The sequence below is a fragment of the Citrus sinensis genome, chromosome 5, assembly GCF_022201045.2.
Source record: "Citrus sinensis cultivar Valencia sweet orange chromosome 5, DVS_A1.0, whole genome shotgun sequence".
Lineage (NCBI taxonomy): Eukaryota > Viridiplantae > Streptophyta > Magnoliopsida > Sapindales > Rutaceae > Citrus > Citrus sinensis.
The window spans coordinates 1,517,990-1,545,166 of NC_068560.1; the positions used below are offsets into that span (position 1 = coordinate 1,517,990).

The 27,177-nt window shown below is 37.2% G+C and overlaps 1 protein-coding gene across 1 annotated transcript; it reads right to left on the reverse strand.

Moving 5' to 3' along the window:
• Positions 1-11,498: 11,498 nt before the first annotated feature.
• On the reverse strand, positions 11,499-14,867 carry LOC102630312 (receptor-like protein 9DC3). Its single transcript, XM_052442861.1, has 4 exons — positions 14,684-14,867; positions 13,874-14,491; positions 12,884-13,567; positions 11,499-12,568 (listed from the first exon to the last, which is right to left on the reverse strand). Exons 1-4 carry the CDS (start codon positions 14,865-14,867, stop codon positions 11,499-11,501), a joined length of 2,556 nt encoding a protein of 851 aa, XP_052298821.1.
• Positions 14,868-27,177: the final 12,310 nt, after the last annotated feature.

Sequence of the window (27,177 nt, forward strand, 5' to 3'; positions counted from 1 at the left end):
GGTAACTTTTATTTTTATGAAGGGTTAAAATAAGAACACCTATCAATAATAGGAAAGTTATCTATATAAGTGGTTATCGTTCCCAAATCACATGTAACATTCTATTCTTTTTTGACATCCCATTATCAAAGAGAGTAAAGAGAGAAGTGTAAAGGATTCTTAAGTTTGAAAATTTTCTCATAAGGAGTAAGAAGTTCCAGGGCTATGGATGGTAGTCTCTTGATGTGATAGACAACTGTATGGAAAGCATCCCACCAAAACTTAAATGGTAGCTTAGCTTGTGCTAACAAAGTAAGCCCTATCTCAACAATATGTCTATGTTTTCTTTCTACCAACCCATTTTGGTGGTGTGTATAAGGGCAAGAATGTCTGAAAATGATTCCACATTGGTTTAAGAATTGTGTAAATTCTCTATATTCTCCCCCCTCCCCCAATCAGATTGCAGGTTCTTAATAGTGGTGTCAAATTGGTTTTCAACCTGTAATTTGAACAACTTGAAGACATCTAATGCTTCTAATTTCAGCTTAAGTAGATAAATCCAAGTGTATCGGCTAAAGTCATCAACAAGGCTTATGTAATAGTTATAGCCATCTCTAGAAGGTGTGGGTAAAGGCCCCCATAAGTCAGTGTGTATAAGTTCCAGGGGTTTTGTTGTTTTGGTTTCTATGTTGGGAAAGTGTAATATATGAGATTTGCCCATTTGACATGCTTCACATAATTTTTCAAGTGCTTACTTTATGGTATTGTGGGAGAGATTAACAGAAGGAATACTTTTTAGCAAGTGCATCAGAATTTGAGAATTTGGATGCCCAAAACGTCTGTGTAACAGCTGAACTTTATTATTCAATGCATCACAAGATGAAATGTAACTGGAAAATTTATTGATTGATGCATTACAAGATGAGACACAACTGGAGTCATTATTTTGAGTGTTATTAGGAACACTTGAGTCAAAAGAGTATGCAGACAGCATTGATAAAGGTTGAACAAGAAAGAATTGAGACAAGTAAGCACACTGAAGGCGCTCAGATGGCTTTAGAAGCAACTTATACAACCCTTTCTCAGCAATTCCTTTCAGAAGCACTTGTTTCTTCAGAGAATCCTCCACATAATAGACATTACCAATAAATTCAACAGAAATATTGTTATCAGTTGTCAGTTTTGATATGCTTAGCAAATTCTTTGTGATATCAGGTACTAACAACATGTCTTTAAGTAAGATGTGTGTAGGTTTATATGCACTATTTGACCCTTTATAAGTAAAGCATGCATTCCAATGTGAGTTATAGGCAAACCTTGTCCATTGCCCATGACTAGTTGATCAGATCCTCTGAATTCCTCTCTGACATTCATATTTGCCATTGTTGGTCAAGTGATGTGTGGCACCACTGTCAAGGTATCACCCTTCATCAACAGGTCCTTCATAGTTGGAAAGATAAGCTTCAGGAACAGTTGAATCTACTGTTGGATAGGGTGAGTAGGATATACGATTGTAGCATGGGTAAGATGCGGCATATTGTTCTTCAATTGGAGGAGCAACATAACTGGTAAATGGTTCAGAATTAGCTACATAAGCAGCCTTAGGTCCAAAACATTTTCCCCTTCCAAACTGTTTAGGTAATAGTGGATCATCGTATCTATGCCAGCATTCATCTGCTGTGTGTCCTGTTTTGTGACATATCTAACATATAACTGGTGATTCATCAACTTGCATGTTGATTGGGGGATGAAGATTTGTTTTTATAGGTGGCCTAAAAGATTGCATCATTTGTCCTCTGCCATAACCCCCAAAGTTACCAAAACCAGTTGAAACACCTCTTGGATATTGGTTATAAAACATGCCTCTGCCAGCATTGAAACCTCTATTCACAGATCGACCATAATGTCCATTTCCAAAAGCACCTCTTCTAAAATTTCCTCTCATAAAGGGATGATTCACATTCACTGTGCTGTAATTTGCATTAAACATAGTTTTGGTACTCTAATTTTGCTTAAGCCTAGCCTCATGTGTCAACAATAGTGCATAAGCATCATCAAAGCTCATCTTATTTGCAGTGATTATTGAGGCTAAATCTAGATATCCTAGACTTAATCCATTTAACACTCTCATTAACGAATCCTTCTCAATAATTATATCACCAGCACAAGCTAATTTATTAGCAAGCAATTTCATTTTGGCACAGTATTCCTCAATATTCATTGAATCTTTTCTCAGAATATTCATTTCATCTTTTCTCAGAATATTCATTTCATATCGAAGTTGCATTATCTTAGCTTCAGATTGAACTCCAAACTGTTTTTCAATAGATCTCCACATATCAAAGGAGGTGTCATAGTTGAGAACAGAACTTAGAATACCTTCACTGACAGTTGACAGTAGCCAGCCGAGAAGTGTTTGATCATGTGCTCTCCAGTTAATGTAAGCTGGATTTTCAATGCTCTCACCAGATCCTCCAGATAGATACTGTTCTGGAACAACTTGTGGCTCCGAGATAAATGGTTCAAGACGATTTCCTCTGACTGAAGTTAATACTTGCTTACGCCAGAGTAGAAAATTTGATCGATCAAGTTTTACAATTGCAGCAAATGTAAATGAAGTTTGCGAAGTTGGAATTGAGTTTATGATTGGTTGATTTGAAGTTGTATTACTTGAACTAGCCATTTGTGGCTCTGATACCATGAAAGAAAACAGAAATGTGTTGTTTGGCTTGAAGGAAAATTACAGAGAAAATGAAGAATGATTTCCAGAAGATTCAATTCTTATTTATTCATCAGTCAATCACAAGCTTATATACAATCACTTACACGTGAGAATAACTCGTGACTAACTAACTTTCTTAACAACCAAAACCAACTACAATTTGTTACATCACAGTTTACATGAGCTGGATTAGTAACTGTTAATCGATCATGCTGAGCTGTCATTCCTCACTGGCAATCTGCTACTGACGTGGCTTTATTGAGCTACTTGAATAATGAGCTGCCTTCACAAAAAGCAAGATCAAGCCACTTAAGGTGGACAAGCTCGAAAAGGCCGCTGCTAGAGTTGATAAAACCCTGGAGGCAGCTATTGGAGAGGTCAAGCTTGATGACATGACCTGTGTTTTCATTGCACTCTACGCCATCCCATGAGCAGCCATGGGCGGACTCAATTAAGGCCCAGGAGGGGCTTCAGCCCCCCTGGGCCATTAAGTTTTCTTTTAAATGTACCCCAAGCCCCTTCTGAAAAAGTTAGATAAAAAAGTTTGGACACATTTTTCATATATTAAAAGACTTGTAGTTCAATGGTAAGAGTGTTATTTAATGGTTTCAAAACCTTGATTCAAATCCATTAGCCACATTATTTTATTTTTTAAAATATTTTGTGGAAATTATTTCGGAAAATGATATTTTCACGCATTTAAAATACTACTTCGAAAAATGATATTTTCACGCATTTAAAAATAATAATTTATTATTATTATTATTTAGAATTTAAAAAAGTAATAAAATTTGAGTTTATAAGACTTAATATGTATTCAAGTAAACATTAAAAAAAATCTAAATTAAATAAAAATTTTTGAACTAAGCCCCCCTCATTTTAATTTCTGAGTCCGCCACTGTGAGCAGCAATCAATATTTGCTTCTTCTGGTTTCCATGAAGCTGTCTTTGGATGACATGGATCCCAGATATAATACGAAGTCTTACGAATGATCGTGAGGCTTTCTTTGAATTGCAACAAAGCAGACCGCTCATAGCCATGGCAGAGTGGCGACAGCATGGAAGAAGTGAAGTTAGCAATTGTAAAATTGAAGAAGATGAGTGAGAAAACAAACTGCATAGATATTGTGAATAATGAACCACCCATAGCTTCCTGGCAATAAATTTAAAATTTTTTATAAATGTGAAGAAACGTAAGGATCCTGGTTTACTTTTATAGGCAATAATTTCCAGCGATAAGCTTGATTTTCCAATTCTGAATGCAAATATTCAACATACTTATCTAAGTCAAGAAGTCAAGTCACTCTCCATCAATGGGTATCAAGAAATAATTATTTGGGTGCACAAAAGTTGCGTGAACGATTATATTTCATGCAAGTTGCTTGGAAATTGCTACCACATAATAATTTTTCTTTTATACATGTAACGTGTCTATCAATTTAAATTTAATTGGCTCCTTCTTCACTATTTACAATTTACAAAAACTCATATCATAATTTTAAAAAGGTCAAAAAAACAAATAGTATCCGAACCATCTTTCGCATATGGAGCCCGGAGAGGCGAGCCCGCAAAGCGGCCGAATCATGTTACAGCCGCACCAGGCCCAAACCAAAAATAAAATTACTCCTATTAAATTGACCTCTTATTATTTGACAAGTGTCTCTGTCGATTATGTTAACAAAAAAAGGGCGCTCAATTTCTTTTGGACTCTCTCTATTTCTTTAAATCAACTCTTCATCTCTTATTTAAAAAAAAAAAAGAAAAAAAAAAACAACAAGAAGAAATCTTCTCCTTCTTTAGATTTTCTTTCATTTCTTTCTTCGTCTAAAGTATTTTTTTTTCACTTAATAATAATCATTATGATCATGATAATAGTAATGACAAAGACAATGATAATAACAGTTAATAAATGTTTGAATTCAGTAGAATATAGAGGAATTTTGAATTTGACCCAAAATTTAATAGAATGAAATCATCAATTGTCAAACATTACTTATTAATTAAGTAAAAAATATTTTGGTTGACATGTTGTCGTCATAATTAGAGTATTGCCTAAAGTACTCTTTTATTTAACATACAAGAACAAGCTTAAGTTATGATTACAGTATTTAATAAATTAGCTAAAACTTTATTTTTCTTTTAAATCCATATAATTTAATCCTTTATAATTTGAATAATTTCACACAAATCATTGTCCATCGACCATGTCTACACCAAGGACAACCATGGCAGCAAAATAAACAAAAACAGAAAATAGGAGCGAAATCGACCACGTGTACACAAGGATTGAAAAATTATAACAGCAACAACCGTGGCAGCAACGACATCGTCTAAGCTTTTGTATGTGTGACAATATTGAAGATAAAATTTTTAAAAAAAATTATTTTTCCGAATTATATCTATAATTGCTTCTTTTTCGTAATTTTACTACGGAGCAAGGAAAATTTAATTTTATATAAATTAAGATGGAACAAAATCTGCGATAATTGATTTGGATGATGCTACTAGTAGTGACATATGTGTATTGGCCGAACTACTTTCAATTTTTGGGAGTGACTTATGGAACTGATAACGATTGTATTGGTATTATTTTGCAGAGTCCAATAGCGTCTTGTTTCTGAGCCAAATCCCAAATCTTGTCCGTTAATTCAAAACAGCATGAGCCCGTTCTGAAATGACATTTTCTTGAACGTGAGAAATCTGATCCCAAATGAAACACAACACACAAGTACTGTTAGTCTAGAAGATCTCTCAGTCAAAGAAAATACAAAAGCAGAGCTGACAATGTGACAGTTCAGGATGGGAGTGTTGTGCGCGGAATGCGGAATCAAGCGCACCAAATAATTATAGAAAAATAAAGGACACAAGAATTACGTGGTTCGGTAATTAAACCTACATCCACGGAGGCAAGAAAGAATAATTGTTTATTTAACAATTAATAGAGTACAATATTTGAGTAACGAATCTCACTTTCCAAAAACCCAAATATACCCAATACTCTCACACTCTGCAGGAAAGATAAATTCCCAGACAGACTTCTCTCACTTCTCTCAAAAGCTTAGAAACTTATAAGCTTAACAATTTTTGGGATGCCTATGGAATGAAGAAATGCTCTCTATTTATAGGCTTGAAGCTAGTACTATTCCACCTAACCCAAGTACTATTCCACCTAACCCAAGCACTATTTCACCTAATCCATACAAATATGTCAATGGTGTCCATTTGGCAAATTTGACAAATTTGCCAACTTTCCATTTTTTCTTCAAATGTTTGGTAGCTCTTTGAAAAATTGCATGCTTTGTTGAATTTGCATGTCACGTGCATGATTTTTCAACAATTCTCCACCTCGGCGAAAATTTGTCCAAATCTGAGCCGACTATGAACGAACCATCATCCCCAAAGTGGCTGCATCTCTGTGACTGCCTACGTACCCAAAATTTGGGATCAAGCCAACCGTAGTTCAAAATTCCCGAAGGACATATCTTAACACAATCGAAAGATTTGAATTAGTTTCAAGCAATATTGAAACTTAACTCCAGAAACTATCTTCGTCAACATATCTGATGGATTATCTTTGGTATCGATCTTCTTCAATAACACATCACCACCTTCGATAATCTCCCTCACATAATGATATTTCACATCTATGTGCTTCGTCCGAGCGTGATATGTTTGATTCTTTGCAATTTGATTATCACAAAAGACCGCAATGTTCTCCTGGATTACTCCCAAATCACCTAACAAGCCTTTCAACCAGATAGCTTCTTTTACAGCTTCAGTTGCTGCCATATACTCTACTTCCGTAGTGGATAGAGCAATTGTCGATTGTAGAATCGACCTCCAGCTAACCGGACCTCCACCCAATGTGAATACGTAGCCCGTTGTTGATCTTCGCTTGTCAAGGTCTCCAGCGAAATCAGAATCACAATACCCAACACATTGTTGACCACAATCCTTCTTGAACAATAACCCAGCACCAACTGTCCCATACAGATATCGGAGAATCCACTTTACCGCAAGCCATTGATTTTTACCCGGATTGTGCATGTATCTACTAACCATGCTCACTGCTTGAGATATATCGGGCCTTGTGCATACCATAGCATACATAAAACTACCCACAGCACTAGCATATGGAAAACGAGCCATGTAATCGCGCTCCTCTTGAGATTTAGGACATGAAGAAGAACTTAATTTGAAATGAGGAGCTAGAGGTGTACATACCGGTTTAGTTTTGTCATCCATACCGAATCTTTCTAACACTTTCTTCAAATAAGACTTTTGAGTCAACCATACGCTCCCATTCTTCTTATCTCTGCGAATCTCCATCCCAAGTATTCTCTGTGCATCACCCAAGTCTTTCATCTCGAACTCAGAAGCCAGCTGCTTCTTTAATCTTTCAATCTCATCTCTATTCTTCGAAGCTATAAGCATATCGTCGACATAGAGTAACAAATAGATGAAAGTTCCATCTGGTAGTCTTCTAAAGTAAACAAAATGATCGTGTTCACTTCTGGTGAATTTCTGCCCTTGTATAAATTGATCAAATCTTTTGTACCACTTCCTTGGCGATTGCTTTAGTCCGTACAAAGATTTAATCAACCTACACACATGATTCTCCTTTCCAGCAACTTTGAAACCACAAGGCTGAATCATATAGATTTCCTCCTCCAAATCTCTATGTAAGAACGCCGTCTTAACATCCAATTGAGCCAACTCTAACTCATATTCTGCAACTAAGGCAAGTAGGATACGAATGGAAGTATGTTTTACAACTGGAGAGAAAACTTCATTGTAGTCAATACCTTCCTTTTGAGCAAAACCTTTTGCCACGAGCCTTGCCTTGTATCGAGGAGTTGTTTGATTCGGAGATCCTTGTTTTTTGGTGTAGACCCATTTATTGCCAATAGCCCTTTTCCCCTTTGGTAACTTTACAAGTTCCCAAGTCTGGTTTTGATGGAGAGATTTCATCTCTTCCTCCATGGCTAACTTCCACTGATCACTTTCACTGCTGCGTAATGCTTCACCGAAAGTGTTGGGGATGTCATCATCAATAACTGGAAGTGCATAGGCTACCACCATATCTTTAGTAAGCCATCCAGGTTTCTTTATCTCTCTTCTTGGTCTCCTTGTTGCTATAAAATCATCATTATCTACATCATTAATTGTTTCTTCATTTTGTGGGACATCAGAAGAAACAATCTCTTTTTCAACTCTAGGTGTCACCTCCATAGTTGAACCCTTCTTTGATGTAGAACTTACTGGTACATAGGGAGTTGCATCAAACTCCACCCGCTGCAATACCTCTTTGGTCTTGTTCTCCACCTGCTGAGAACTTGAAGCTTTCAACATTGAAGCTTCATCAAATGTGACATCTCTACTACACACAAACTTTTTGTCTTTGAGATCCCAAAGCTTGAAGCCCTTTACTCCACCTTTGAATCCCACAAAGATAGCTTTTCTAGCATGAGGATCCAGTTTACCATCTTTGACATGATAATAAGCTGGACACCCGAATATACGAAAGGAATCATAGTCTTGTGCATGCTTTCCAGACCACATTTCCATAGGAGTTTTACCTCCAATTGCAGCAGAAGGCAACCGGTTTACCAAGTGACTTGCGTAGCTCACAGATTCAGCCCAAAACTTTTTATCTAAACCAGCATTAGATAACATACACCGTACCTTCTCCAGTAAAGTACGATTCATACGCTCAGCCACACCGTTCTGTTGCGGAGTATGTCTCACCGTGAAATATTTTTTAATACCTTCGTTCTAGCATACTTGCAAGAATGGATCAGAAGTATATTCACCCCTATTATCAGATCGTAATACTTTGATCTTTCTGCCAACTTGAGTCTCCACCAATTTCTTCCATTTCACGAAAATCTCTAGAACCTCATCCTTTGCTCGCATGGTGTACACCCACACACGTCTAGAGAAATCATCAACAAATGTAACAAAATAATGGCTTCCACCAATTGATGCAGTCTTGGTTGGTCCCCATACATCACTATGAACATATTCAAGGATCTCACGAGTATCGTGATTAGCTGTACCAAACTTGACCCTTGTTTTCTTGTCTACTACACAATGCTCACAGAAATTTAATTTACAGGTTTTGGTACCTTTTAAGAGTCCGTGCCTCATCAGAGTTTGCAAAGACTTCTCTCCAGCATGTCCCAGTCGTACATGTCATAGCTTGGTGGTGTCACTGTGCACCTCAACAACATTTGCTTCATCAGTTGTACCTCCCTTCAAATAGTACAGATTGTGACGCCGAACCCCTTGTAGAATCACCATAGTCCCATGTGTAAACTTCATTATACCATCTTCAATGGTAACCTTGTAGCCTTTAACTTCTAAAGCACCCACAGAAATTAGATTTTTCTTTAAAGCTGGAACAAATCTAACCTCTTTGAGTTCTCTAACCATTCCATCAAACATTTTGAGCCGAATTGTTCCTATCCCCATTGTGCGACAAGGTTGATCATTCCCCATCACAACTGCACCGGATTCTAGATTACGAAAATCCGTAAACCATTCCTTAATAGGACACAAATGATAGGTTGCTCCAGTATCAAGTATCCACTCGCTTGAACTAGCCACGTATGCTACAGGAGTAATACTTAGTGAATAATCAGAGTCTTCATATTTCTGTGCCATGTTTGCTGCTGCTGGTTTCTTCCCATCTCTCTTTTGAGCCTTTGGACAATCTTTCCTCCAATGGCCCTTTTCATGACAAAAGGCACACTCGTCTCGAGCCATATTTCTGCTTCTCGATTTGGATCGAGAATTCTTTCTACCACGCTTTTTCTTTTTCTCCATCGCCCAATCTCTGCTCACCAAAGCTTCAGACGATGCTCGTTCAAAATTTTTATCATTATTCCGAATCTCTAAGCTAGTCAATGCTGTGCACACATCTTTGAAGATGATCACGCTTTTCCCATATATCAAGGTAGTCACAAAATGGCTATATTCCTCTGGTAGTGAGTGTAACAGAATCATAGCCTTGACTTCATCCTTAATATCTTCATCAAGATTCTTCAAATCAGCAAGTAACTTTTCAAATCTTGAGACATGATTGTGCATTGACACCCCAGGCTTCATTCGAAAACCATATACTTGGCTCATTGCATGAAGGCAATTTTCAGGGCTTTTTAGCAAGTACTTCTCCTCTAATGTACGCCACAAAGTCATTGCACACTCATCATCCTTTACCAAGTATTTCACCTCCTTGGACAAACAAGATCTGATCTGACCACAAGCTTTTTCATTCATACGATCCCAAATTTCTTCATCATACAAGTGTCTTTTATTTTTCAGAACAACATCGAGATCGATTTGAATAAGGGCATCCATAACTTCGCGCCTCCACATGCCGAAGTTGATTTTCCCATCAAACTTTTCAACATCGATCTTCTGGCCTCCTATAACAAGTGCTGAATAGCGATTTAACAAATCTCGCCTCCCACCTGAAGTGTCTCCTGAAATAGTCTCGGTAGATCTCTCCCCAATTCTGGAAGTTTCACCTTCTACCATTTTCTCAACGAACTATTTCCACTTGAAAAACAGTCTCTATGATGTTAATTTCGCGTGAATAAATGCACCAGGAAAGTTCCCAGGAAACTGGACGGGAACTCGGTCCCAATTAAAAACCAGAATCCTTAGACTCTTATCGCCTTTGTTGACAGAACTTTCCTAGACATGCAAAAATACACACTACTTACAATAGATTGTCTCCCAAGTACAAATGGCCGTCTCCACCGTATTCATGAATAATACCGTATGTGAACAGTACCGTATACGAGAATAGTACCGTATACGTGAACAGTACTGTATCCCCCCAAGTACGAACCGTCGGCTCTGATACCACTTGTTGTGCGCGGAATGCAGAATCAAGCGCACCAAATAATTATAGAAAAATAAAGGACACAAGAATTACGTGGTTCGGTAATTAAACCTACATCCACGGAGGCAAGAAAGAATAATTGTTTATTTAACAATTAATAGAGTACAATATTTGAGTAACGAATCTCACTTCCCAAAAACCCAAATATACCCAATACTCTCACACTCTGCAGGAAAGATAAATTCCCAGACAGACTTCTCTCACTTCTCTCAAAAGCTTAGAAACTTATAAGCTTAACAATTTTTGGGATGCCTATGGAATGAAGAAATGCTCTCTATTTATAGGCTTGAAGCTAGTACTATTCCACCTAACCCAAGCACTATTTCACCTAATCCATACAAATATGTCAATGGTGTCCATTTGGCAAATTTGACAAATTTGCTAACTTTCTATTTTTTCTTCAAATGTTTGGTAGCTCTTTGAAAAATTGCATGCTTTGTTGAATTTGCATGTCACGTGCATGATTTTTCAACAGGGAGAAGTAAATCGCAGGATTGCGATTCAGAATCAATACTACACAATAATGAAAAGATTGATGGTGATCGCTGGGAATCAAAAGATGGATGTAATAAACACTACAAATTGAATAAAGGAATTCTTCGAATATTGATCAAGACAGATTCAAAGCGCTTGAGAGCAACCATAACTCTGGTAACATTTTTGGTTTTGCAATAGCAATATTGTATTTTTGGGGTTGTAAATAAGCTCAAATAGTTTAGACAAAGGAGAAATTCTTCTGTACATAACTCAAGATCAATAGCCAGATGTGTTAATTTTGACTATAAGCATACTTTGTATGATTGTATTATATATTTCTTCAAAGAAAATTATTACATATACAATGAAAAGATAATAAAGTTCACACGTGCTGGAGCTTAATAACATTCAGTTCCTACATCCCCTCCGTCTACTCCTCCTCCTCTTTGACTGCGTCCCAAATTTCTCCATAAACCATTCCAGGATTCTTGTGCTGAAGTTGAGCCCGAGAACCACTCCAACAATAAGTCCACCAGCATAGCCTATTAGAATGATTTTCCAATCAGATACACCTGACAACAGAGACTCCTCTGAGTCTTCAATTTGATCTTCATTTGTAGGAGCTTCAGAAATCTCACATTCACTAGACAAAGGCCTTCCACACAATCCTGAGTTGCCATCAAAAGAAGTCTTGTCAAAGGTAGCAAATTGCTTTCCCTGTGGTATGGGTCCTGTGAAGTGGTTGTCCGAGACATTAAAGAATTCCAGAAATGTGAGTTCTACAAGCTGCTGAGGAATCTGTCCTGAAAACCTATTATTTGAGAGATCCAACGATTCCAAATCTGTCAGGTTGCCCAAACAAGATGGAATATGGCCATGGAGACTATTGTCGGCGAGGCTGAGAATTTGAAGCCCCTTTAAATTGGAAATAGATGTTGGAATCTCTCCATCAAATCTATTGCTTGACAGGATCACGGCCGTGAGGATATTTGGAATCTTTTTATACGACATCATTTGACCTTTGTTGCTCATTGTCAATGAGTAATCATAAATGCCATTGCCCTTATTGAAAGGAATAACTTCTTGCATATATCTTAGCTCACTTGCATTGACAACTTTCATGGCATTCCAACATTGGAACGCCATTGACGGAAGCTTCCCAGTAAATCTGTTTTTAGAGAGGTCAATAATGCGCAGTTTAGGAAACCCGCAATCTGTTTTAGGTTCCCTTATTAGGCCATGAAATTTGTTGGATTTTAGGATGAGAACATTTAAGTCGGGAAGGGTTCCCAACCAAGAGGGAAAAATATCTCTAATTTGGTTATCCCCAAGATCAAGAAATTCTAAATTTGAACAATTGGCCAAAGACCTCGGAATTCTTCCTTGTAATAGATTGTCGCTTAAATCAATCACCTTCAGGATGTTCCCCTTCAAAAGGTTGTCAGGAATGGTTCCAGAAAATTTGTTGTGTTGTAAATCTAATATTGACAACCAATCACTGAAATTGCCCAAACACTGGGGAAGCAGGCCACTTAGGTTATTGTAAGACAAATCAAGGCTTTCAAGCCTGTTACTCAAATTGCATATCCACGATGGAATTTCCCCTGTTAGGCTGTTATTTGAAACTAGATAGTTCACGGTATTCTAGGGTGGAACTGGGAGTGGTCCTTGTAGAAGATTAGAGCTAAGATCGAATGAAAAGCCATCATAACTCCAAGGCAAAACAACAGGGTGCTGATCAAACCCCGTTAAAAAGTTATGGGAAAGGTTCAAGTGGCCGAAATTTTGCATACTTGGGTCTAACAACCATTTAGGTACTTTCCCATTTATTTTATTGGAGGCAAGGTCAAGCAACTCCAAATGATGTTGGTTTTTCAAGAATTTTGGAATTTCAGTGAGGTCGCATGAACACAATGACACATCCCTAAATCTATGTGAAGTGGTATTAGAAGTGGCTTTCGTGAGCAATGACAATCTGTTGGTTGATAGAAATAGATGATATAGGAGTTTGTGATTAACAAGAAATATATCTAGATCCATTTTGCCACTAAAATTATTCAAAGAAAAGTCAAGGAAGCTGAGATGGGTAAGATTACTGAGTGAAGATGGAATTTGACCGGAAAATTTGCATTCATAGACATCCAATGTTCTCAATGATCTAAGATTGCCAAAAGAAGCAGGCAACTCACCCGAAAAATCATTTGATGCAAGAGACAACCAATGTAGTTGGGTCAAATTGCCCAATGAAGATGGAACTTTGCCCAGAAATCTATTTAATGAAAGATCAACCTGTTCCAAAGAAGCAAGATTGCTGATGGAATTTGGCAACTCACCTGATAAATTATTCTGCAAAAGATCCAGTTCTTTTAAGGAACCAAGGGTTCCAATGAAAGTTGGCAGCTCATCCGATAATTTATTAAATGAAAGGTCCAAATGGATGAGTCTCGTTATGTTACCGAGTGAAGATGGAATTCTTCCTGAGATTTTGAAAATTGAAAGGAAAATAAAAATCAGAATCAATTAAATACTGATGGCGTGATGACATATTAAAGAGAAAATTAAGCAAAGTGAAAATTTAGATTTCTCGCAATGAAAGCAGGCAGCTGACCTGATAATTGATTAGATGAAAGGTCCAAATGGATGAGCTTAGTTAGGTTACCGAGTGAAGATGGAATTTTTCCTAGATTTTGAAGGAGACAAAAAAAAAATCGAATCAAATTCGGTGAAATAATGATGGTATGACACATTAAGTAGAAAATTAAGCAAAGCAAGAATTAAGTTACCTCGCAAATCACAGCCAGAGAGAGATAAAGTAGTCAAAGAAGATAGATATGTCAAGTTATGAGGTATTGGAGAAGAAATTGTCACATCACCAAGAACGAGCTCTTTGAGGTTTGTTAACTTGTCAACTAGATTTCCAAGACTTGGCTTCCTGAGTTCAACTGGATCATAATATGAATTATGTGATAAATCAAGGTACCCCAATTTGGAGAGCTCCAGGATTTCGGATGGTATTTGGCCAGAAAAAGCAGCAGAAGAGAGGTTTAGATAAGATAAGCTTGAAAGGTTAATAATTTCTGGTGGGATTTCAGAACCATCGAAGTCGTTAAAAGCAAGATCAAGCCATTCAAGATGGACAAGCTTGAAAAGGCTGCTGCTAGAGTTGATTGAACCCTGGAGGCAACTACTGGAGAGGTCAAGCTTGATGACATGACCTGTGTTTTCATTGCACTGGACACCATCCCACGAGCAGCAATCAATATTATTTCCTTCTTCTGGTTTCCATGATGCCGCTTTAGGGTGACAAAAAATGGGACCGTATAAAGTATCATTCTTGTCTTTCGACTTAAGCCTTGAAGAGAATCCTTTTCCAGGAAGTTTTCTGCTATGATAAAATTCTTCTATAGCATGTAGTTCGTGCATTAATTCAATTAAGGTCATATCTTTATTGTTTAAGATATAATTGACCTTAAACTCTTTGAATGTATCAGGTAAAGATTCAATCACCATGTTAATCTTTGATTTATCATTGATTTGAACACCATGAATCTCTACCTCATTCAAATAGTCCATCATTTTGAGGACATGATCACGAACTTTTGTGCCCTCTTCCATCTTAGTATCCGTAATACGTTTCAATGCTGCTTCTCTGGCAAAATGGGTATTTTGCCCAAACATCTGAAGAAGACTAGCCATTATTTCAGTGGCTGTTTCCATGCTCCGATGTTTCTTATGCAGTTCCACAGAAATCGAAGCCAATATATAGCGCTTAGCCATTTTGTTAGCTTCGCACCATTTCTCATAAGGCTCCCTCTGATTTCTATAATCGTATAACGATGGTTCAGGAGGGCAAGGCTGAGTCAAAACATATTTGCTTCCCTTAGCAGTGAGAATATTAAATAGATTGCGTTTCCAATCTAAATAATTTTCGCCAATGAGTTCATTTTTAACAAGGATAAATAATAATGGGTTGATGGAAGACATTTTCTGAAAAAAAATAGACATGCATAAATACTTTGAAACAATATTCACAATAAATGACAAAAATGCAAAAAACCATAAATGCATTTTAATTTATTGTAACGATAATCTAGTACCGCTTTGACAAGCTATTCGGTGGGGAAGTCATGTCTATACTTACTAGACCCAATTACCCATTGGATTATTTACTTTCATGTAGAGACATGATAAATAATTATCGTTATCTTTTTGGGCCTAAATTTGTTAACAGAGCTTCGTTGGGAAGGTTAATAACAAATTTTAGTTGAGTGTATAACCATTGTTTCAATCTACGTATTTTTCATATCAATAGTCACCGTTGGGGTGAACAATCGATTGAAAAATATTTCAATTTTATCTTTGAAGAAGTTCATCAAATAAAATATCTAATATATATACCCTCCGAAGGGAGCATCACCGTATTATAAAGTCGAGGTATATATATAATTTTATTATTGAACTAACAATGGAGCCCGTGGGAAAATTATCTTGAATTTTTCCCTCTCCCACTCAATATTTTAAAATTGGTTTTTCCTTTTTAAAACATACATATTGTTAATTGCATGCTTCCTATAATATTATCTAGATGATATCAAATATTATTAAGCATACGCAAATTTCAAACAATATAATGAAATTCATTATTAATGAATGACATGTATCATTATGTATAGAGTGGCACTACCTATTCTATATGACATTGTTATCATGGCATGTGATCATCCAAAACATAACATATAGAAAAATAATTAAATAATCTTAATTCATGGCTTTCCTAATAATGAAAAATACATAAACCCTAAGCCTAATCTTCATTGGGCTTCTTGTCAATGTCCATCTTTCATAAGCTTGTCTTTGTTAATGGACTAGGGGAATTTGGGCATTTAAATTTATAATTGGTCCAATTTTAATTTGAAAAGAAATAAATAAATAATAAAAAAAATTATTAAAATAAAACTTTTGGACCAAAAATAAATTTAATGTATTCAATTTTATCTATGCATTTTAATCCATTAGTCCCAATTGAAATTGGGCCTAAAACTAGGATTCTTTAAGCCCAAAACTGTTTTTAGACTTAAATGCAAAAAATTAAAACTTGACTGTCCAAATGAAAAATTATGGAACCATAGGGACCTCCATGATAAAAGCCATGAAACCCTAAATCCATATTTTTCTTTCTTTCTTCTTCCCAGCCGCCATCTCCACCAACGGTCAGCCGCTGTTCACTGTTGCCACCGATCTCCGACGCCAAACCAACTGCTGCCACTTTGCCGGAAACGCACCAAAGCCGCGCGGGAAGCTAGCTGCGCGTGCAGCGCGCGCTGCTTTGCAGGGTGCAGCGCAGCGCACACTGCTGGCCATTGCTGGCCGTGTGCGCGCGCTAGCTGCTGGACTCGCACGCGCAAGCAGCTGGCTTCGTGTGCGCGTTCGCTACTGGCCTTGTTGCTGTCTGCAGTGCGTGCTACTGTTATGTGATTGCAGCGGGTGAAATTTCCAGCGATTTACAAATTTCCGATGCCAATTTTGGCTTACAAAAATTCTATAACAGTAAATAAATCAAGAGAGAATTATGGTGATAAAAAATCACCCCTCTTGTTACAAATCCAAACGAAAAATACAATAAAAAATCTAACCATGAATTAAGACAAACCAAAACATGCTTTATTCATATATTAAACAAATAATATATATCTGAATAAAATGCGCCACTCTAATACATAAATTTCAAGAATGATTTCATACGAAATTCTTATATATTAATATGAGATGGCTCTGATACCAATTGTTGGGGAAAAATTAGGTTTTTAAATTTTTATTAAACCTTTTGAAGATCGCTCTCATATAATATATAAGAATTTGTATTCTAGAAATCGTACCTTGAAAATCTGAGTTGGCTTTTTCCGCTGAAGTGATTTAGGCTCTGTTGTGCAAATTTTAATGTACTCGCAAGCGCACGAATCTATTGTAGTATAGATCTATGGTGACGAGTGTCGATCCCACGAGGAGGTGGATTTTAATTGTGTAGAATTAATTTTGTAAATGGGTGATTGGATTTATGGTGGAAATGATTTGGAATATGCTAAAACTTAAATTAAAATGGCGAGAATAAATTCTAAAACTGGAATTGAAATGGCGAGAATGAATTGAAGAGAATTCTATTGAAATGACGTACTTGGGTATCTGGATCCGTATCAACATGCATCATGGGCTAAATAATCCGTATTAATGCCAATTAAATCATGAGGGGGGAATCCACACCTCATGAACCACGCTCTAATCAATATGGTGCTAAGGGCTTATCGTGCCAAATAATAATAACCTTATACTAGAGAGCCGGTGTAACCAAGGCGGTATCTAGACAAGACTATTATTATTTGTCGACGAGAAGTCAAAACATCCACAAAAATTAGAGGGGAAGAGAAAATAAATTTACCAAATTAAGCCCATGACACATGTTGAGACTTCACCTTCAACCCAAGCTTGAAAGAAAATTAGCCACTCATAATTGAACTAGGGGCAAAATGGAAATTTATTAAAATACGAAGAAAATACAAGATGGAGAAGGAATTACAGAAAATGGATCCCAAAAATGGATTCAGAGATATCAAATTAGGGGGGGGAGGCCCCCTTTTTATAGATACATGGAGTAAATCATGGCCATCGGATTAAAAATAGTTTGGACGCTCAGGATTGCGCCACGTCATCAGTCAACAGTCCACGGTTTGACCACGCGGATGAACAGTAACACGGTTTGACCCGACTTTGAACAGTAACGCGGTTTGACCCGGATGAACAGTAACGCGGTTTGGTTGAAAATAATCCTGTGTGATGCATGCACCGTACGCGAGATTTTTCGTCCACTGATATGCTGCCACGTCACCATCAACAGTACATAAGAATTTTAGTCCAACAGGATCGTGACACCTCATCAGTCAATGCCACATCATCGGTCAATGCCACGTCATCATCCGTCTATGTGAACAGTGTCGTGAACAGTAACGTATACAGTACCGTACACGTGAATAGTACCGTACATGTGAATAGTGTCATTTTTCCTTTTATGCTCCTCCTAAGGTTTTCGACCGTCCTGAGTTCAAAAGTGATGTCCGTTTTGCCGTCTGATCTCTCCTTTATTGTGAAATGACTATAATGCCCCTAAAATACATAAAATACTTAATTAAAATAAAACACATGTAATTAAATCACAAGAAGGTTAAATATATAAAAGTAAGGGTTGTTAGTAAGACTTAAAATGTAAAATAACGGTTTTCTCCTTTATAAATATGCATTTTCTAATACTCAACACACCCCCCAACCAGCTTATTGCTAGTCCCTAGCAAATAAAGCGAAAACAAAATTCAAATTCAAAATAATTTTTTTTTTGTTTTAATAGAAACACTCGTATTTATTCCATCAGATTAATGATAACACTCAAATAAAAGTATAAGCATTATCTCTAGTCTAAAGCAACATCACACCCACATCAACCATCCACATGAATTAGCCCAGTAGACTTTGTTTTAGCTACTCTCAAGAATGACATGTCAAACCCCAAAATCTCACTGGAAGTAGTGACACTCTCACAAATAAATTAATCCCAATAAAAATAGTCACTCCAATGAATGGTAATTGAGAGAGAAAATAATAAAGAAGTGATATCACATGCTCTCACCAAGATGAAATAAATATGCCCTCAGCTTAGAAATAATACGATCTCAAGTCAAATAAAATGTTAGTCAACCCACTTTATTTATCTTTTTTTTTTTTTTAATTATGCATCACTACATCTTTTTAGCCCATATAACTAGCTTCTACTTCAAACTATAGTTCCCTAAAATCAAGAAGGACTTTTATTAGGATGAAACGTAGGCTAGGGACATGGCTAACAAAGAAGGAAAATAAGGAAAACAAAGTGTATGTTTGAGAAAAATGCAGAGAAATTTTTTTTTTTTTTTTGGAAGTTGCAAGGTGGATTTCACCTATTTTTATTCTTTTGAAACAACAACTTTTGTTTTTGTTTTTGTTTTTGTTTTTTTTTTGTTTTTTTTTGTTTTTTGGCATAACTTCACTGAACAACATAATTATTTACATTTTCTCAAACATAAATAGGTGATGGAACTTATAAGACATCGGGTAATACTCCAAATCGGAGTGGGTCAAGATGATAAGTTGACAAAGAAAATGTTTTTTTTTTTTTAAAGGCTCAAAAGGGTTAACTATGGATATTTAATAAAAGGGATGGCTAGAAAGGCTCAAACGGATCAAAGATGGCCTTTCCATCGTCTTTTAGGGCTCTGAATAACCTTCCATATCTACTAGTTAGATGGGCCTCCAAATGTAGCAACACACTCTTTTTTCTTTTTCTTTTTTCTTTTTTTTTTTTTTTACAATTTTTTTTTTTTTTAGGGTTAACTCAAAAGTAATTTAGAGATCGTGTATAAAATAATAAACTGCTAAGCTGTATAAAGAGTGGGCAAAAGGGTTATTCTCCAAGAAAAATAATAGGCTCAAAAACTCACTTGGTACTTATTATGACATGTTCATTCCTTCAAGCAACTCATATATGTCTCCGACATCAACATGTAGAGTAGCAAACATAATGTAACATCACTTAAGACCAAAGATAATACAAATACTAAAATTTAAAATTAATCATGTCACCCAATGTTAAAACAAATCACACAAATTTTTTTTTTTTTTAAACAACATTCTACCCCCCAACCTATTCTAAACATGAAAGGAAAATATGCATGCAGAAATGTGAAAATGATGCATAAAAACTAATTAGAAAAGTTACACGTAAAATGATAGAAAACGAAAATGATTTTTTTTTTTTTAAAGAAGATGCGTTTCTAGAGGAACTACACTCCATATTCAGCCATCTTCGACTCAAAAGTTGGAAAATGTATATTTATAGAGGAGAAATTAAAAAGAAGAAAAATAAACATAAACACATAATAAAGAAAAAGAAAATGTCTGAATTTTTTTTTTTTTTATAAACGATGAAGATGCGTTTCTAGAGTCACTACACTCCATATTCAGCCATCTTCAACACAAAAAGTTAGCAACAGTTAGTTTCTACAACAAAAATTAGTAAAAACTTAACCAAAATTCTACAATTGTCGACTATTCCCTCCCCCCAACCAGAACGAAACATTGTCCTCAATGTTTGAAAGGAAAGAAGTAGAGTTTAGAAGACATCACCTGGGTGGTGCAACACAGAAGAAAATATTTATAGGCGGAGAGTTAAATCTAATTTGTACTTCTTACTGCTGCTACTGTTACCATCATTATTTGGACGCTCCAACACGAAGGTCCAGGGGTCTGGCTCCGGTCTATAAGCTTGTAACAGATCAAGTAGCTCGTTAGCAGTGTGAGCACAAATAAAAAGTTTTTTCACATTAGCGGGAATGAAATAGTTTTTTATTGCATGGTTAAGAAATGCGATAAAGCCATCATAAAAGTTATTGACATTTAACAAACCGATGGGTTTTTGGTGGATGTGCAGATGGGCCCAAGATGCTAGCGTGATAAGTGCCTCTAGTGTTGCAAGATCTCCTGGAAGGAAAATAAATGCATCAGCATGATTAAGCATTTCAGTTATTCTTTCTTGCATACCTGAGACGACTAACTCTTCTCCAGTTGATGAGTCAGACGAACTGCCCAATGGTTTTAGGACTCTTGGGATGATGCCTAACACTTGACTTCCTCTGATAAAAGCTGCTTCGGAGACCATTTTTGATAACCCTCGGTTACCTCCTCCATACACCAAATGTAAATTTCTCGCTGCTATGCTTCGACCAAGATCTATGGCTGCCTCAACGAACTCTTTATGTTTGCCATAGGTAAATCCAGAAAGCACACAAATGTTCTTGAATTGTCTATTGGGAGTAGCTGCCATTGGAATATTTCTCAAAAACAATTTGTGAGTGTTTGACAAAAGAAATCACATTTAAGAGTCTTGGTGATAGTGGGTCACAGCTGTGAATGAGGTAACATGTTAGTGTCAAATAACGCATGAAGCACATGGCTCGCGAGTCAAAAAGAAAACAGTAAAAAGGAAATAGCAAACAATAATAAAATTATTAAAGACAATAATGCAAACAATAAAACAACAGTGAAATGAAATAAAATAACAGTAAAGTAAAAGGATATTTACACGTAGTTGCGACTGTGGCTCACATCTTCCTCTGGTTTTACGTCCAGAAACGGCTTGAACGCCCTCTATGGGTCGAGGATAGGCTTCCCATCCAGTTTTCTTATAAACAGGCAAACAGGGTCGTTTATAGTCAGATTCCCGAGACTATATCGTGCATGCTCTTTCTGGAATAATGGCCATAACTGGAGAATCGCTCCTTGCACATATCCACTGGGATGCGTTTCAAGAGACAAAAGGATATCATCCAATGACTCCTTATTCAAGCCATCCCTAATGAATTGAATCTTATCTTCCCTGTTATCAGACATCATTCCTAAAGAACATGGGTTTTTATTGCAACTCATTCTGGCACACTTATGACAAGCAACAGAAATTCTTCGAGCTCGTCGTTTTCTTGCATAATTTCCTTTACCACAACCAGGCATGTATGCAATAAATTTTGGAGGTAACTCACCTGCCGATCGTACTTTAGCCTCGATTAACCAACGGATGTCAGCAGGTATGTTATTTCTCATGAGTAATCGCATGCGTTCGGACCGAGCTTTATAGATCGTAAGGAGGGCATTCTGAGGAAGTGAAGGGAATCGCTTGTGAAGCTTCGTTAGAATCTCGTTTCTGTCCATACCTTCGCCTCAGAATATCAGTTATTATAGGAAACTGAAGTAACCGACTTGATTGTCACGGAGTACCGTTATCCGCCACTTCACCGGGGTAACAAACTAAAGCACACAAACAGAAAAACAAATTAAAACACACAAAGAAAATTAAAATCGTCCTCTTATTGAATTTACCTCAAGCTCCAACTGGATGTCGTAAACACTTCTCTCAATGTCTCTGAGTTGGCTTTCTAAACCCTCAACATAGGCTACTAACTCTGGTGGTTGTAGAGCCCAAATGCGTTGTGTTTTACAAAATTGAATCTGCCTTTTGAGATGAGTTTTGACACGTTGAAGTGGTTTAAGAATGTTCAGGAGGAACGGCCTAAGTATGAGACTCATGATTAACAATGATAAGAGAAAACTTAATGGTAAAATAAACACACTTATGCAAAAACAATTTCAATTAGCAAAAGAATAATATAAAGAAAGAAAACAAAATCAAATCAACGAAAAGAAAGAAAAAAAAAATCAATTCAAATCTGGTGGGTCACTCAAATTTATTTCGGTGTCTTCTCCACGTGGTTGGTATTCTAGATATGGCTTTAATCTTTGACCATTAACTTTAAACGTGACACCGTTCTTTGGGTCCTTAATTTCAATTGCCCCATGTGGAAAAACAGTATGAACAATAAAGGGACCAGACCAACGAGAGCGTAACTTACCTGGGAATAGGTGCAAGCGAGAATTGAATAAAAGCACTTTCTGACCTGGAGTGAACGATTTTCTCATAATTTGCTTATCATGGAAGACTTTCATTCGTTGCTTGTAAATTTTGGCATTTTCGTATGCATCATTGCGAATTTCTTCAAGTTCTGCCAGCTGTAATCTTCTTTCTGAGCTGGCTTGCTGCATGTCAAAGTTGAATTTCTTGATGGCCCAATATGCACGATGCTCGAGTTCCACAGGTAGGTGGCAAGCTTTTCCATACACTAGCCTGTAGGGTGACATCCCAATTGGGGTCTTGAAAGCCGTTCTATATGCCCATAATGCATCATCAAGTCTTAATGACCAATCTTTTCTGTCTGGCCTCACCGTTTTTTCTAATATGTGCTTTATTTCTCGATTGGAGATCTCAACTTGGCCACTGGTTTGCGGATGATACGGGGTCGCCACTTTGTGTGTGATTGAATACTTTGTCAAAAGAGCCTTGAATGCTTTGTTACAAAAGTGGGCACCACCATCACTGATTATCGCTCGAGGGAATCCAAAGCGTGAAACAATGTTGCTTTTCAAAAATGCTATCACCACCTTGTGATCATTGGTCCTACATGGAATTGCTTCTACCCATTTTGATACGTAGTCAACAGCAACCAATATGTATTGATGGCCAAAAGAAGGGGGAAAGGGTCCCATGAAGTCGATACCCCATACGTCAAAAATCTCAACCACTAAAATTGGATTTAGTGGCATCATGTTCCTTCGTGTAATGCTTCCCATTCGTTGACACCTATCACATGAAGAACAGAAAGTGTAAGCGTCTCGAAATATAGATGGCCAATAGAAACCACATTGTAAAACTTTAGTCGCTGTCTTCTTAGCACTGAAATGGCCTCCACAAGCTTGTTCATGGCAGAATGAAAGGATATTCTGAATTTCACTTTCTGGGACACATCGTCTAACAATTTGATCCGCACAATACTTGAACAAATACGGGTCATCCCAAAAGAAATTCTTTATCTCTGCAAAGAATTTAGCCTTGTCTTGCTTGGTCCAATGCTCTGGAAGTTTACCTGTAACAAGATAATTAACTATATCAGCATACCAAGGTAATACTTCCACACTCATTAATTGTTCATCTGGAAATGACTCATTTAATGGTAATTGTTCTATAATTGTGTCAAAATGGAGACGAGAGAGGTGGTCCGCCACAACATTTTCTATCCCTTTTTTATCTTTGAATTCCAAGTCAAATTCCTGCAAAAGTAACACCCAACGAATTAGTCTGGCTTTTGCATCTTTCTTTGTGAGAAGATATTTAAGAGCAGCATGATCTGTGAATATAATTATTTTACAACCAATGAGATAAGATCGAAATTTTTCCAATGCAAACACTACTGCTAGCATTTCTTTTTCAGTAGTTGAATAGTTCAACTGTGCATCATTCAATGTCATACTAGCATAGTAAATAACATGAGGAATTCGATCAACTCTTTGTCCTAAAACTGCTCCTACTGCATAATCAGATGCATCACACATAAGCTCAAATGGTAAGCTCCAGTTTGGGGCCTGAATGATGGGTGATGATGTCAACAATTGCTTTAATTTTTCAAAAGCCATAAGACATGAATCATTAAAGATAAAAGGTACATCCTTAGCAAGTAAATTGCATAAGGGTCTAGAAACTTTGCTAAAATCTTTAATGAAACGTCTATAGAAACCAGCATGCCCAAGGAAAGATCTTACTTCTCTGACTGTTTTAGGTGGAGGGAGATTAGAAATGAGATCCACCTTGGCTTTGTCAACCTCAATACCTTTGCTCGAAATGATGTGACCGAGAACAATACCTTGTTTTACCATAAAATGGCACTTCTCCCAATTTAAGACTAAGCTCTTCTCGGTACATCTCTGCAGAACTAGCGTTAGATGATGTAAACATTGATCAAACGAGTCACCAAAGACAGAAAAGTCATCCATAAAGACTTCAAGGAATCGTTCAACCATATCAGAAAAAATGCTCAACATACATCGTTGAAATGTAGCAGGTGCATTACATAATCCAAATGGCATTCTCCTATATGCAAATGTGCCAAAAGGGCAAGTGAAAGTAGTTTTCTCTTGATCTTTTGGTGCTATGGGGATCTGATTATATCCTGAGTAGCCATCTAGAAAGCAATAAAATTCATGGCCTGCTAATCTATCAAGCATTTGATCAATAAATGGTAAAGGAAAATGGTCTTTACGTGTGACAGAATTCAATTTCCTATAATCGATGCATACACGCCACCCTGTAGTTACTCTAGTGGGTATCAATTCATTATCTGCATTCGTAACTACTGTGACTCCTGACTTTTTGGGGACAACTTGTACAGGACTGACCCATGAACTATCAGAAATTGGGTAAATGATACCTGCATCTAATAGCTTAAGGACTTCAATTCTAACAACTTCTTTCATATTAGGATTTAACCGACGTTGCATTTCCCTAGTAGATTTAGCATTTTCATCAAGGTGAATGTAATGCATGCAGTCTACTGGATTTATACCTTTGATGTCTGCTATGGTCCATCCTAATGCTCCTTTGTGCTCTTTTAAAACATCCAACAACTTACCTTTTTGTTCGTCATTGAGGGATGATGAGATGATTACCGGTAGAGTACTTTCTTCTCCCAAAAATGCATATTCCAATGTGTTGGGTAATGGTTTGAGCTCGAGTTTCGGTGGTGATTCTGATGATGGGATGAGTTTCTTCTCTGATGGTGCTAGTTGTTCAACTCTTGACTTCCATTTATTAGTGTCCATAGATGGTGCTGAGTCAAGCAGGGCGTTGACCTCATCAACCGATCTGTCAATATCAAAATCAAAACCAAAGTGAGTTAAACATGTTTGTAAAGGATCATCACTAAGGTTTGAAACAAAAGTATCATCAACTAATGCTTCAATTAAATCCACATCAACAATTCCATCATCTGCATTGTGAGGTTGTTTGGCAATGTTGAAGATGTTCAGTTCCATAGTCATGTTGCCGAAGGACAACTGCATATTTCCAGTCCTGCATTGAATGTGAGCATCCGCAGTTGCCAAGAAAGGTCGGCCTAGAATAATGGGGATGTGCTTCCTTGAATCCTGTATTGGTTGAGTGTCAATTACAATGAAATCAACAGGAAAATAAAACTTGTCTACCTGGATAAGCACGTCCTCCACAATACCACGAGGTATTTTCGTGGACCGATCTGCAAGCTGTAACACCACTGGAGTTGGGTGTAATTCTCCCAGTCCAAGTTTCACGAATACAGAGTAAGGCAAAAGATTTACACTAGCTCCTAAATCCAACAAAGCATTCTCAATTGTGTGGTTCCCTATACTACATGAGATAGTGGGGGAGCCAGGGTCTTTGCATTTTAAAGGAATTTTATGTTGGAGTATAGAACTAACGTTTTCTGTTAAAAATGCCTTCTTTTGAACATGCATATTTCTCTTTTTAGTACAAAGGTCTTTAAGAAACTTGGCATAAGATGGAACTTGTTTAATAGCATCAAGCAAAGGGATATTAACACTTACCTGTTTGAAGATTTCGAGAATCTCACCTGTGGATTTTCCCTTCTTTCCTTTCGCTAACCTTTGAGGAAATGGAGCTTTCGGAACGTATTCTCGTGGGTTGGTTTCTTCTTTCTCCTCCGGTGATGAGTCTTCAACATTCACAGGTACAATTTGATTTTCTTTTGTCACCAGCATCTCCACTTTGTTGTCGACTTCCTTTCCTTTTCGCAAGGTCATTACTGCTTTGACCTCTCCATGTTGCTGTGGTGAACTAGTACTCGCTTCATGCACTCCTTTAGGATTAGGCACTGGTTGACTTGGAAATTTTCCTTTCTCAACAGTCATTGCCAAGGTCTGAACTGAAGAAGCGAGTTGTCCCACCATCTTCTCGAGGCTTGAAACTGATTGGGCTTGTGAGTTGAAGCCCGCTCTCAACTCATTTCGTAGTCCATCAATGGTGCGGTTCTGTTGCTCAATCGTGGAGTGAGTAACATTCTTGAAATTTTGGAATGCATCCTCCCATGGTCTGGGTTGAGAGTAGTTCTGATTCTGATTGAATGGTCTAAATGGGGGCTGAGAGGCTTGAGGATTTTGTGGAATTGGTGGAGCTGGAGCTGTTGGTCCATTCTGTTGGAATCCTTGAGACCATGAAAAATTGGGGTGGTCTCTCCATCCAGGGTTATATGTGTTGGAGTATGGGTTGTAATTTGATGGCTTTCTCATTACACCTATGGCATTGGCTTGATCTGAGTATGAGTCATGGTCATGTGGCTCTGTTGATTTAGCAGTCGATAATGATGCTATTTGTCGAGAGAGACCTTCAATTATCGCTTTGACTTCTTTAATTTCTGAACTTGATTCGCCAATTTGAACCTCATTCACTCCTTTAATTCTTCTAGTAGTCCTGAGTGATCGACTCCGTTGTTGGGAATTATCTGCTTGTCGCTGGAAGAATTCCCAAATCTCTGATGCACTTTTTGACATTAGCTCTCCTCCACTCGTTGCCATTAGCCATTCTTGCACATTCGGCAATAATCCCTCCAAAAAGTATTGGCATTGGTGCCATTTCTCG